Consider the following 12,887-nt stretch of genomic DNA (forward strand, 5'->3'; position numbering starts at 1 on the left):
CACAGGTCCAGAGTTGTCCGGTTCAATCCCAGTGGTCTGTCTACCACACGGTCATCCTTCACACTCCTGTCTTTCTCTGTGGAAATGGGAGATGACCCTTGTACCCCTGGATCATGGCAGCCCACTTCCCAGGAAATAAGAATTTTAAGAGACTTCTTGTTTTAGCCTGACCAAGTGGCCAGGATTGGATGAACCTGACAAAAACAACTCTGAAAACTAAACAAGATATAAGAATTGTTTGAAGACACTGGCTAGAAACGAACAGAGATAATACTCGGAATGATTCTTGAAAAAAAGGGAAGCCTTTTCCATCCTTTCCTTCTTTACCCTGGCTCCTTCCCTATAAGCATTTCTCAGCTTGTAGTGCAAGAAAAGAAGCCCAAAGTGAATGCAGTGATCTTACTGGGAAGATAACTGGATCACTCCCAGTGATCTTACTGGGAGTGATTCTACTGGGAGGTAGAATTCAGAGTCCTAGGCTGCTGAAATGCCTGGACCTGAGGGACAAAACCCTCAAGAAGAGGCAGCCATAGAGAAGTGAGAAGCACAGTATCAGGGAAAGACTTTGATAGGGTCAAGGGTTGTTTGAAGTTTTGTTTTCCCTTGAGGCCATGGTAGTTATTATTTCCATGGTGTAGGTAGTACTTTCTTCTAATTTGAGGCATTTACATCTAGGCCATGGCTTTTCTGGGATCTCGGGAAGACCCCGAATGTTTACCAAGGGCATTCCCATTTGGCAAGGCTTAAACTACAATCTCTGTCTCCCCAGCACTGGGTGGGTGCCACGTCTTTGCTTGGTTTTTCAACCTGCCATCTCTTTTCTGCTGGGTCTCTGAAAGTCTCACCCCGCACATTCGCTGTTTAAGAGTCAACCCAGGAGTTAAGGGCAACAGACACACTTCATTTATATGTCAAAGAGGAAACTAGCATTATGAACTCTGAAAATGAAAACATGACATATCAAAATTTATAGGATGTAGCTGATGCATTACTTAGAGGGAAATTTTTAGCACCATAATCATGTCTGTAAAAAAGAAGGTTCTCAAATATCAGCTCTAGCTTCCATGTTAAGAAACTAGAAAAAGGACAAATGAAACCCAAACTGAGAAGAAAGGAAATAATAAAGATAACATGACCAAATTATACAATGGTCAAAATATTCAAATAGATACTTCACCGAAGAATACATATGAATAACAAAGGAAAAGAAAAGATGCTTAACATTAGTTATGAGATAAATACAAATTAAAACTAAACTGAGACAGCAGCACACAACTATGAGAATGGCTGCAACTATAAAAATGTCAACACCAAGTGTCCCTGAGGAGGTAAAGCAACTGCCACCCTCATATGCTGCGCATAAGAATGTAAAATGCTTTCTCCGGCTCTGTGCTGACAGCTCAGAACCTGGAGCCTGCTTCAGATTCCGTGTCTCCTTCTCTCTCTGCCCCTCCCCCGCTAGTGTTCTGTGTCTCTCTCTGCCTTTCAAAAATAAATAAATGTTAAAAAAAAATTTTTTTAATAAAAAAATGTAAAATGCTTTGGAAAGCAGTTTGGCAGTTTCATAAAGGTCTTAACATATGTGTTATAGCGTGTATTTAACATGCTATAATGCCCAATGTTTTAGCAGCATTATCAACAATAGCCAAACTATGGAGAGACCCCAAACGTCCATCAACCGATTAATGGATAAAGAAGATGTGGTATATGTACACAATGGAGTATTACTCAGCCATCAAAAAGAATGAAATCTTGCCATTTGCCATGATGTTGATGGAGCCAGAATGTATTATCCTAAGTGAATTAGGTCAATCAGAGAGAGACAAATACCATATGATTTCATATAGATGAGCATATGGGAAGAAGGGGATAAGAGAAGAGAGGGAAACAAACCACAAGAGACTCTTAATGATATAGAACAAATCATGGGTTGATGGAGGGAGGTGGAGGGGAGATGGGGCTAGATGGGTGATGAGTATTAAGGAGGGCACTTGTTGTGATGAGTGCTGGGTGTTGTATGTAAGTGACAAATCACTGAATCCTGGAACCAATATGGCACTGTATGTTAATTAACTAAACTTTAAAAAAAGTGGAAAAAAAGTATAACATACATATACCATAAGACCCTGTCATTCCACTCCCTGATATTTACCCAAAAGAAATGAAAGCATACGTCCACAAAAAGACTTGAATAGAAATATTCAAGGCTGCCTTGTTTGCAACCCAAACTGGAAACAGCCCAAAAGTGCATTGACTGGTGAATAAAAAGACAAATCACCATACAACTGAATTATTATTCACCAATAAAAATGAATAAACTGCTGACATATACAACAACTTGGATGGCTCTCAAAATAATTATGTTGAGAGAAATAAACCAGGCCAAGAAGTTTACAAACTGTATGGATCTGTTTATAGAAATTTCCAACAAATTTATAGTGACAGAAAGCAGATCAATAGTAAACTGGAGACAGGGGTGGTGGGTCGTAAATGGCACACGAGGGCAGGAAGGAGTGCTTACACTGAAGGATAAAGAGACTTCTGGGGGTGCTGGTGATATTCCTGCTTGTGTTAATGAGCTCATGGGTATAATGTATGCCAAACATATCAAATTGTTCACTTTAAATATGTTCAGTGTATTTTAAGTCAAACTATGCCTTGATAAAGCTGTTAAAATCATAAAATATTTAAATGAGCCTTAATTCATAATGTGGTGGAATAAGCGCTGTAGTAAGGGAATGGTGATAGGCTGTTTTTTTCCCATTTTAAGAGAGAATATTTATATTGTCATAAATTCTGTATTAAAATTGAGAATTTTAATGAAAACCTGAGAACTTTTACCCTAAGATCAGGAACAAGAAAACGATATCTACTCTCACCACTTCTTTTCAACATAGTACTAGAAGTCCTAGCCACAGCAATCAGACAAGAAAAAGAAATAAAAGGCACCCAAATTGGTTAGGAAGAAGGAAAACTGTCACTATTTGCAGATGACATAATACTGTATGTAGAAAACACTGAAGACACCACCAAAAAAACAAACAAACAAACAAACTACTGGACTTTATAAATGAATTCAGTAAGGTCGCAGGACACAAAATCAACATACAGAAATCCACTGCATTTCTATATGTTAATAACGAAGTAGGAGAAAGAGAAATTAAGAAAACAATCCATTTACAACTGCACCAAAACCAAGAAGGTACCTAGGAATAAACTTAACCAAGGAGGTGACAGATCTGTACTCTGAAAACTATAAAACATTGATGAAAGAAACTGAAGATGACAAACAAATGGGAAGGTATTCCATGCTCATCGATTGGGAGAATAAATATCGTTAAAATGTCCATACTACCCAAAGCAATCTACACGTTTAGTGCAATCCCTATCAAAATACCAACAGCATTTTCACAGAACTAGAACAAATAATCCTTAAATTTGAGTGGGACTACAAAAGATACCAAATAGCCAAAGCAATCTTGAGAAAAAAGAACAAAACTAGAGGTATCGCAATCCCGTATTTCAAGATATATTACAAATCTGTAGTAAACAAAACAGTATGGTGCTGGCACAAAAACAGACGCATAGATCAAAGGAACAGAATAGAGAACCCAGAAATAAACCCATTATTATATGACCAATTAATCTTCAAGAATATGCAATAGGAAAAAGACATTCTCTTCAACAAATGATGTTGAGAAAACTGGGCAGCTAGATATAAAAGAATGCAACTGGACCACTTTCTTACATCATACACAAAAACAAACTAAAATTTATCATTTTAAATCTTGTACTTTTCTGAATGTTTTAAGCATAAGTTGAGTGTTAAGGTGAAGGAATATGCAGTTTGTTGTTTAGATATTAAATGAAATATTTTTTTCTTACTTGTTCCTCAGTTCCTTTAAAAATCATTTCCCCAATACACCTTTCATGCATACGTCTAGAAGAAAGCTGTTCTCCACTGAGAGAGCCAAACAATAATAAGCTAGTTACTCTGGGCTTGAGCTACCCGTTTCTGGGTCCAGGGTGTTAAGGATATGTATTGTTTCAGTTCTTAAAATATACTCAGATCCTGAGAGTGAAAACTCCTTGACGCTTGTAGCAAAGATATATTTAATTTCTTCCTTTCCTGTGATTTTTATTTCTATTCATAAATCATCTCTTTACCCTTGGCAAAACTGCCAAGACTGCTAGCAAAGGCAAAGTGTTTACATACAGAAGATCTATTGATTTTCGTCACGCACACGTCACAGAAAAGGTTTTCCACTCTGAGTTTGGCATAGCATGCAGGAAATCTATTTACCAAACCAGTAAAAACAAACCTCCTGCAAGTAACTCCATTTGTGCTGAAGTTACCTAGTTTGATTACTTTTGTTATACATACAAAAGTCAAGAGTCTCACATACAGTTGGCCAACAGACACATGAAAAGACACTCAACGTTACTCATCATCAGTGAAACACAAATCAAAACCACAAAGAGATATCGCCTCAGAACAGTCAGAATGGCTACTATCAAAAATACAGGAAATGACAAGTGTTGGTGAGGACGTGGCGAAAAGAGAACTGCTGAGCACTGTCGGTGGGAGTGTAAACTGGTGCCGCCACTGTGGAAAACACTACGCCTCTTTGCACCTCTGTGATCAGGAGCAGCAGTACGTGATCAGAGCAGACTCCTCCGATATTTGGAGAACAGGGTCCTTTTCCCTCAGCCAAATTCCCCTAACCTGTATGCGAGATGCTTCAGAAATATGTGCCACTTGGCTGGGAGTACATGATGGGGAGCTGCTACTGGGCAGAGAGCTGAAATGGACCAAAACTAAACACAGTTTAATTTTGCAAGTTACCCCCTGGAATATGCAAGCCTTCAACAGATTCCAGGGTTCAAAAACAATTATAACAGACACATCCTAGGAGTGCAATTACTGTCGGGGGCGGGGGGCAGACAGCTCCCCAATGCTTCCTATTCTGCCATTGTCCTAGAATCCTGTTTTATTTATTTCTGCTCTATTCTTTATTATTTCCTTCCTTTTGGCGAGCTGCGGGCTTGGTTGTTCTTGTTTCTCTAGCTCCCAAGTTGTTAAGTTAGCTCGTTTGAGATCTTTTTTTCTTGACGTAAACATTTATTACTATAAACTTCCTTCTTAAAACTGCTTTTGCCACAGCCCATAAGTGTTGATATGTTGTGTTTCCATTTTTGTTTGTCCAGAGATACTTTCCAGTTTCCTCTTTTGTTTCTGAACTTTTGTTGTTGTACCTTCTTTTTAAAGTATAATTAACATACAGTGTTACTTAATTTCAAGTGTACAAGATAGTGATTCAACAACTCTATATGTTATGCTATCTCACTTCAAGTGTAACTGCCCTCCATCACCATACGATGCTATTACGATATCCTTGATTATATTCATTCACCACGCTTTACCTTTAATCCCAAGACTTATTCATTCAATAACTGGAAGCCTGTACCTTCCACTCCTCTTTACCCATTTCACCAATCCTCTCATCCCCAACCCTCTGACAACCACCAGACTGTTCTCTGTATTTATGGGTCTGTTTCTGTTTGTTTATTCATTTGTTTTTAGATTCCATATGTAAATCAAATCATAGGGTATTTGTCTTCTCTGTCTGATGTGTTTCACTTAGCATAATACCCTCTAGGTCTACCTGTGATGTCATAAATACCAAGATATCATTTTTTACTATGAAAATAATACACACACACACACACACACACACACACACACACAAACACCCCATTTCTTTATCCATTCATCTCCTGATAGACACTTAAGTTGCATCCATGTCTTGGCTACTGTACATAATGCTGCAATAAATAGAGGGGTGCACATATGTTTTTGAAGTAGTGTTTTCTTTTTCTTTGGGTAAATACCCAGTACTGGAATTACTGGATCATACATTATTGCTTTTTAAATTCGAGGGACCTCCATGCTGTTCTCCACAGTGGCTGCATCAATTTACATTCTCAACAATGCACAAGGGTTCCTTTTCCTCCACATCCTCACCAACATTTGTTATTTATTTCTGGCCATTCTGAGATACAAGGTGATGTCTCACTACGGTTTTGATTTGCATTTCTCTGATGATTACTGATGACTAGTGATGTGAGGTAGCCTTTCATGTGTCTATTGGTCTGTAGGAAGTAGAATAAAAAAGTTTACAAAAAAATATAGTAAAAAATTTTTAAAAATTTATAAAAACGGAAAATAAAAATAAATTTTTTCTTATTCTGTATTCAAGATTAAGAGAAAAAAAAGGAAAAAAAAAAAACCCAAATAGATGGACCAGCGAACAGAATGAAATCGAAACGAAATTACGTCCAGTTTGCCCTGGAAGCCAAACTATAAAGCACCGTGTATCTGTACACTTAGGAGGCGGAGAGACTTGTGGTCCTCTAGGGCTTGGTTGGTGCAGTTGGATGGGGCTTGGTGTAACGGCTCGATTCTCCACTAGGTGGCTCTGCTTAGCTTAGGGGGATGGACGGATGCACGTGTGTGGAAGAGGGGAAAATGGCATTACCCAGCCTCCCAGTCTGGCACGGGAACACCGCACTCTCACTGACCAGCAGTCAAGCAACCCTCCTATGTCTCTGTTTTCTGTCCACTCCCTGCTTCTACACTGTCTGCATTCAAGCCATCCTGCCGCGCAGCACCTCCGTCCAGAATTTTATTTCAGACGGGGCTGTTTCCAACCCCCCCCCACCCCCCCCACTTCTGAGGGCCCTGTGGCTTGGACCTGCTCCAACCCTCTGGGGGAGGGTCTCACTGAGCAATGGCTGGGTGCCGGCTCGCCCCAGCAGAAGTTCGTGCAATTGCACAGAAGAGGTTAAGGGGCTGTGGTAAATCACAACGCACAACCGGCACCAGGTTTGACCTCATCCTGGCATCTTTGTTTCAATGCCAGCAAACGTGGCTGTTCCCTGGGGTCCGCTGGGACCTTTGCCTGTGGGGAGGTCCTCTACCAAATGCCCTCCTAGCAGGGGAACTGCTTCTCCCCACGTAGCCCCCAGACCTCGGACCTCACTGCCTGCTCCCGGGGATTCGCCCTTCCCACCAGAGCACTGCCAGGTATTGAGCTGCGGAATTTCTGACTGCTCTCCCCTGTTCATAGAGCCCTAATGGTATTGAAACCCTCTCCTTTCTCCCTTTCTTGTCCAGTTACTTGTGGCTGTTTCCACTCTTTCCCTCCAGCTACTTTCAGCGCGAGTGCTTTTCCTGTACTCTGCCCCCTTTCTCTGTCCTCTCTCTGCAAAAACAGCTCTCTACCCTCCATGGCCTCTCTCCCCCAGTTTACCTCTCTGCCAAGTTCTGTGGCTCAAGTTATGCAGATTGTCGTGTTCATCCTCAGATCAATTTTCTAGGTGTGCAAAATGGCTTGGTGCTCATCTGGTTGGATTTCAGGGACGAGAGAAGCAGAGAACTTCCATGCTGCTCCAGCATCCCGGCCCCTCCCTCAGGAAACCTCTATTGACCATCTATAAATCTTCCTTGGAAAAATGTCTATTCGGGTCCAATTTAGTTTAGTTTTGTTGTTGCTGAGTTCTGTAAGTTCTTTGTATATTTTGGATGTTAGGTTCTGATTGGATATATGATTTGCAAATATCTCCTGTTCAGTAGGATGTCTTTTGTTTTGTTGATGGTTTCCTTTGCTGTGCAAAAGCTTTTCATTTGGGTGTAGTCCAAATAGTTGACTTTTGCTTTTTCCCCCCCCTTGTCTGAGGAAACATATCTAGAAAAATGTTCCTAGCGCTGATGTCAAAAAGATTACACCTATGTTTTCTTCCAGGAGCTTTATGGTTTCAGGTCTCACTTTAATCCACTTTATTTTTGTGTATGGTGTAAGAAAGTGGTTCAGTTTCATTCTTCTGTGTATAGCTGTCCAGGTTTCTCAACATCATTTATTGAAAAGAGTGTCTTTCCCCCATTTTATGGTCTTGCTTCCTTTGTCATAGATTAATTGACCATATAAGCAGGGGTTTATTTCTGAGCTCTCTATTCTTTTCCATTGATCTACATGTCTATTTTGTGCCATACTGTTTTGATTACTATAGCTTGTAGGGATCAAAATCTAGGATCGTGATACCTCCAGTTTTGTTCTTTTCTCAAGATTGCTTCGGCTATTTGGTGTCTTTTGTAGTTCCACTCAAATTTAGTATTACGTGTTCTAGTTCTGTAAAAAGTACTATTGGTATTTCGATAGAGATTGAATGGAATCTACAGATTGCTTTGCGTAATATGGACATTTTAACAATATTAATTCTTCTAATCCATGAGGATGGAATATCTTTCCATTTGTGTCATTTAAAATTTCTTTCATCAATGTTTTACAGTTTTTAGAGTACAGATGTTTCATTTCTTTGGTTAAGTTTATTCCTAGGTATTTTATTCTTTTTGAATAAAATTTTAAGTGGGATGGTTTTCTTAATTTCTTTCTGCTACTTCATTCTTAGTGTACAGAAATACAACAGATCTCTGTGCATTGATTTTATATCCTGTGACCTTAGTGAACTCATTCATGGGTTCTAATAGTTGTTTGGCGGAGTCTAGAATTTTCTATATATACTATCATGCCATCTGCAAACAGTGACGGTTTTACTTCATCCTTACCAATTTGGATGCCTTTTATTTCTTTTTATTGTCTGACTGCTGCAGCTAGGGCTCCCAGTACTACATTGAATAAAAGTGGTAAAAATGAACATCCTTGTCATGTTACTGATCTTAGAGGAAAAGCTCTCAGTTTTTCACCACTGCATATCATGTTAGCTGTGGATTTTTCTTATATGGCCTTAATTATGTTGAGCTGTGTTCCCTCTAAACTCACTTGGTTGAGAGTTTTTATTGCAAATGGATGTTGCATTTTGTCAAGTGCTTTTCTGCATCTACTGAGATGACTGTCTAGTTTTTTATCCTTTGTCTTGTTAATCTGGTGTATCGCACTGATCGACAGGACCTCAGCAGTGCAGAGACCAAACCCTGCCCAGTGTGTCCACAGCAGGCAAAGGAGGTCACTGTAGCTGATGGGGCTAAAGGCAAATGTGGCCCAGCCATAACAGTAGGGTGCAGACAGCCCACACGGGAGATACTTCTGGAACACCTAGTTCTGGTGACCAGGGAACGCTGTGCTGCAGGGCCCCACAGGGCCTCTCTTCTACAAGATCACTACTTCCAAGACCAGGAGACACAGCTGACCTCCCTAATAATACATGGAAACAAACACAGAAAGTTAGACAAAATGAAGAGACCGAAGAATATGTACCAAATGAAAGAACAGGACAAAGTTACAGAAAAAGATCTAAATGAAACTGAAATCAGCAATATGCCCAATAAAAAATTCAAAGTAATGTTCGTAATAAAGACTAGAGCAAAAATAAAAGAAATAAAGACCAAAAATAGAAAAGATCAATGAAATCAGGAGTTTGTTTCTTTGAAAAGATGAACAAAATTGATACACCTTTAGCCAGATTCATCTAGAAAATGAGAGAGAGAGGACTCAAGTCAATAAAATCAGAAATATAGAATGAGAAATAACAACTGATACCACAGGAATACAAAGGATTATAAGAGACTATAAAAATTACAGGCCAATGAATTAGACGACCTAGAAGAAACTGATAAATTCCTAGAAACATACAATCTTCCAAAACTGAATAAGGAAAAGAAAATTTGGACAGATGAATTACTAAGTAATGAAACTGAACTGATAATCAAAACACTCCCAACAAACAAAAGTCCAGGAATAGATAGCTTCACAAGTGAATTCTACCAAACATTTAAATAAGAGTTAATATGTATTCTTCTCACACTTCTAAAAAAGGAAGGAAGACTTCCAAATTCATTCTATAAGGCCAGCATTACCCTGATGCCAAAATCAGATAGACACTACAAAAAAGATAACTACAGGCCAATATCTCTGATAAACATAGATGCAAAAATCTTCAACAAAATATTAGCAAACCAAATGCAACTGTGCATTAAAGAAATCATTCATCACAATCAAGTAGGATTTATTCCAGAGATGCATGAGTGGTTTCCCTTTTGATTTCTTTGACCCGTTGGATTATTCAGTAGTGTGTTGTTTAATTTCCACATTATTTGTGATTTTATCCAGTTTTCCTCCTAGTACTGATTTCTAATTAAATATAATTATGATCAGGGAAAAAAATACTTGATGTTATTTCAATCTTCTTAAATTTGTTAAGGCTTGCTTTGTGGCCCAACATGTAATCTATCCTGGAGAATGTTCCATGTACACTGGAAAAGAATGTGTATTCTGGTGCTGTTGGATGGAATGTTCTGAAGATGCCTATAAGGTCCGTTTTGTCTATTGTGTTATTGAGGACAGCTGCTGCCTTATCGATTTTCTGTCCAAATGATCTTTCCATTGTTGAAAGTGGGGAATTGAACTCCCTATTATTATATTGCTGTGAATTTCCCCCTTCGGTTTTGTTTATAGTTTAAATATTTAAGTGCTCCAATGTCAGGTGCAAACAAACTTATAATTCTCATATCCTCTTAATAAATTGACCTCCATAATACTATATAGTGACCTTCTTTGTCTCTTATGACTGATTTGGCCTGAATGTTTATTCTATCTAATATTAATATAGCCACTCCTGCTCTCTTCTGGTTACCATTTACTTGTAATATTTTTTTCAATCCCCTTACTTTTGCCTATGTGGCCTGAAAGCTGACGTGAGTCTCTTATCAGTGGCATATTGTTGGATCTTTTCTTATTTATCCAGTCACTCTATGTCTTTTGATTGGAGAATTTAATGCGTTTACATTTAAAGTAATTACTTACTGGTAAGGACTTACTATAGCCATTTTAATAACATGTATTATTCCCACAGGTCCTAAAGATAAATCACAGCATGCCACATGGGAAAGAGACCAGGGTGGTCAGGAGGAGGAACACAGGAGCTGAGGAGTGCTTAGGCCTTGCCTTTATTGGGGCTTCCATGGGAAAGGCAAGGCAGAGCAGGGTGAACAGCCCAGGAATGGCTAGTTTAAATGATTTTTTTGCAGGCTTTGGACTATAAGGTGGTTTCTAGTTGCCTGTTACCTGGTTCTGGAATGATTATGGCAAAGGAATAATGCCTCCTGGGGTATATGGGCCAGATAGAGGAGAGAGGGCTGTGGATTAGTTTGCAGATCAAAGGCATCCTCCCCGCTGAGATCTTACTATCTGTAAGAACTGACTAGCTCTGGGAGGGGCAGTCTCCACACAGAAAGGTTTTTTGTTAAGATGTTGAAACATCAGCATATACAGAAAATTAAAAATATATACAATACAGAGCCTTACCCAGTCTTAAATCAGTACAGTCCTGATTCAACTAAAGTGATCAGTTAGCTACCAACTGATCAGGCAGAGAGAAGAGTGATTTTTCGCAGGGGACTAGAATGGCACAACTGTCTTACACACAATGTCTAGAAGTAAAGTTGTATTGCTAGGTAACATAAGGTTGAACCACGCGTGCATTCCTGAGATAAAACTTATTTGATCAAAATATTTACTTGGTTGACTGTTTATAGAATATACTATTGAATTAAGTTAGCTGATACTATATTTAGGTTTTACGTACTTATACTGATTGAGTAGTTCTAGACTCCTATGACTGCATCCACACCTGCATCTCGAGGTTTTTGTGGAGGAGAAGGGAAACTGAAAGTTACACGTGGTACTCAATACTGACAAACTAAAAGATTCCTATGTAAATACTCTTTATTTCTATTTATCTGCAGGTCAGTGTGGTCCTGGTTTGTCCACACTTCTGGCTGGGTTTCTTCATAGTCCCTATTGTGTGCCTGATTCTAAATCTACTATGGACATCGTAAGTTGAAAATTAAGGTAGTAACCAAAAAAATATACTGTCATGGTTAATTCTTCTTTTCCAATTATGTGATCTTCAAATTAAGTTGAATTTGAAAATTTGCCACTTTATGAATATTAACAGTCATGGGACTTTTAGAAGTAAATGTCTTCTGCCTTTCACCACCGTAGATTTCCCAGCAACCAATTTGGGGGGGTAAAAAGATGTTATCAAAATACATGAGAGGTAAATTTGGTAGTGAACTACCTAGTTCATGATCTTTCCTGAAAGGTCATCCACTTACTCTTTAGAAGTGGGACTTCTGTCCATTTTAGAGGAACCAAAATCTGATACCAGAGGATCACAGATTAAAAACTAATAACAAAATAAGAAACAGGAGGAAGATGTTCAAATTAGAAAGACATTCTTCACTTTTTAAAAACATGGGAAATAAGAATCTATTAAATATAGTTCCCCCAGAATATTTAGGTATTAGATGACAGAAACTCCCCTCCCCCTTTTTTTTCTTACCAAATCCAACAGGAATAAAAAGCTTTTAACTAAGGTGTTAGAAATCCCTGAAATCCCTAATGTTACAGATAAAGAACCCATGAAATTACAAGCTTTAAAAATCAGAAATAACTTGTACACGATCATTGTACATAATGTGTAACATAAACAACAGGGCTTTACAACATCATAGGGGAGCCTGAGTGGCTCAGTCAGTTGAGCACCTGACTTCGGCTCAGGTCCTGATCTCACGGTCCGGTCCGTGGTGTTGAGACCCATATCGGGCTCTGTGCTGACAGCTCAGAGCCTGGAGCCTGCTTCGGATTCTGTGTCTCCCTCTCTCTCTGCCCCTCCCCTGCTCACAGTCTCTCTGTCTCTCTCAAAAATAAACATTAAAAAATAAACATCATAAATTTCAAACTAAGAAGTTAGAGAAAGAAATATTCTAGAAGGGATAATACTAATTTTGCTTTTTAATGTCCAACTCTTCCTTAATTCCTCTATATATCAGGGCAAATGTAATTATTTATAGACCCCAAAGCAGAGGA

The 12,887-nt window shown here is 38.8% G+C and overlaps 1 protein-coding gene across 6 annotated transcripts in view; it reads left to right on the forward strand.

The window, feature by feature from the left end:
• LOC109266144 (phospholipid-transporting ATPase IB-like) overlaps positions 1–12,887 on the forward strand; it is a 225,712-nt gene that overhangs the window by 190,567 nt on the left and 22,258 nt on the right. For all 6 annotated transcript variants that reach the window (XM_019447931.2, XM_053900764.1, XM_053900771.1 and 3 more), the window contains one exon: positions 11,762–11,850. In XM_019447931.2, coding sequence (XP_019303476.2) covers positions 11,762–11,850 — 89 coding nt within the window. The remainder of the gene's footprint in view (positions 1–11,761; positions 11,851–12,887) is intronic.

Source organism: Panthera pardus, unplaced genomic scaffold (assembly GCF_024362965.1).
Source record: "Panthera pardus isolate Hobbes unplaced genomic scaffold, ASM2436296v1 HiC_scaffold_1, whole genome shotgun sequence".
Classification (NCBI taxonomy): Eukaryota; Metazoa; Chordata; class Mammalia; order Carnivora; family Felidae; genus Panthera; species Panthera pardus.